The 531-nt window shown below is 61.8% G+C and overlaps 1 protein-coding gene across 1 annotated transcript in view; it reads right to left on the bottom strand.

Annotated features, from left to right (window-relative positions):
* LOC100546011 (eukaryotic translation initiation factor 4B) overlaps positions 1-196 on the bottom strand; it is a 3347-nt gene extending 3151 nt beyond the window's left edge. The window contains 1 exon segment of the mRNA XM_019611564.2: positions 184-196. Within this exon segment, the coding sequence (XP_019467109.2) occupies positions 184-196 (13 nt within the window).
* Positions 197-531: the final 335 nt, after the last annotated feature.

The following is a 531-nucleotide window of genomic DNA, read 5'->3' as shown; positions in this document are numbered from 1 at the left end:
GGAGGCGGCGCGGCTGGACTGCGGTGCAGGGGCTGCTGTGCTCTCCTCCTCCTTCGGGGCGCTGCGCGGCTTCAGGTTCAGCTTGGGGGCGCTGCGTGGGGCCTGGGGGGTGGCACGTGGTGCTGGGGGGTGTCCTGCATCCCCGCATCCCGTACACAACACATCCTGCAGTTCTCCACCCACCCACGTGCCTCATCCTGCATCAGCCATCTGCTTCCTGCACCCCACATATCCTGAATCCCACATCCCACATTCCCCTACACCTCCCCATCCAACAGCCCGTACCCCAAATCACACCATCTGAAATACCCCAACACCCCCCATTCCGTACCCCACACCCCACCCCATACCCCACACTCTGCATCTCCTACACCCCCATCGCAACCCCATCCCCTAAATTCCCCTACACCTCTCATTCCATACCCTACATCCTGCATTCCCCCACACCTCCCATCCCACTTCATCACCTAAATCCCCCTACACTCCCCATCCCAGACACCACATCCCACCCCCCATCCCACATCCTGCATC

The sequence above is a fragment of the Meleagris gallopavo genome, unplaced genomic scaffold (assembly GCF_000146605.3).
Source record: "Meleagris gallopavo isolate NT-WF06-2002-E0010 breed Aviagen turkey brand Nicholas breeding stock unplaced genomic scaffold, Turkey_5.1 ChrUn_random_7180001949139, whole genome shotgun sequence".
NCBI classification, from domain to species: Eukaryota; Metazoa; Chordata; class Aves; order Galliformes; family Phasianidae; genus Meleagris; species Meleagris gallopavo.
The sequence above is the reverse complement of the archived record's forward strand: the minus strand, read 5'-3'. Positions and strand labels throughout refer to the sequence as shown.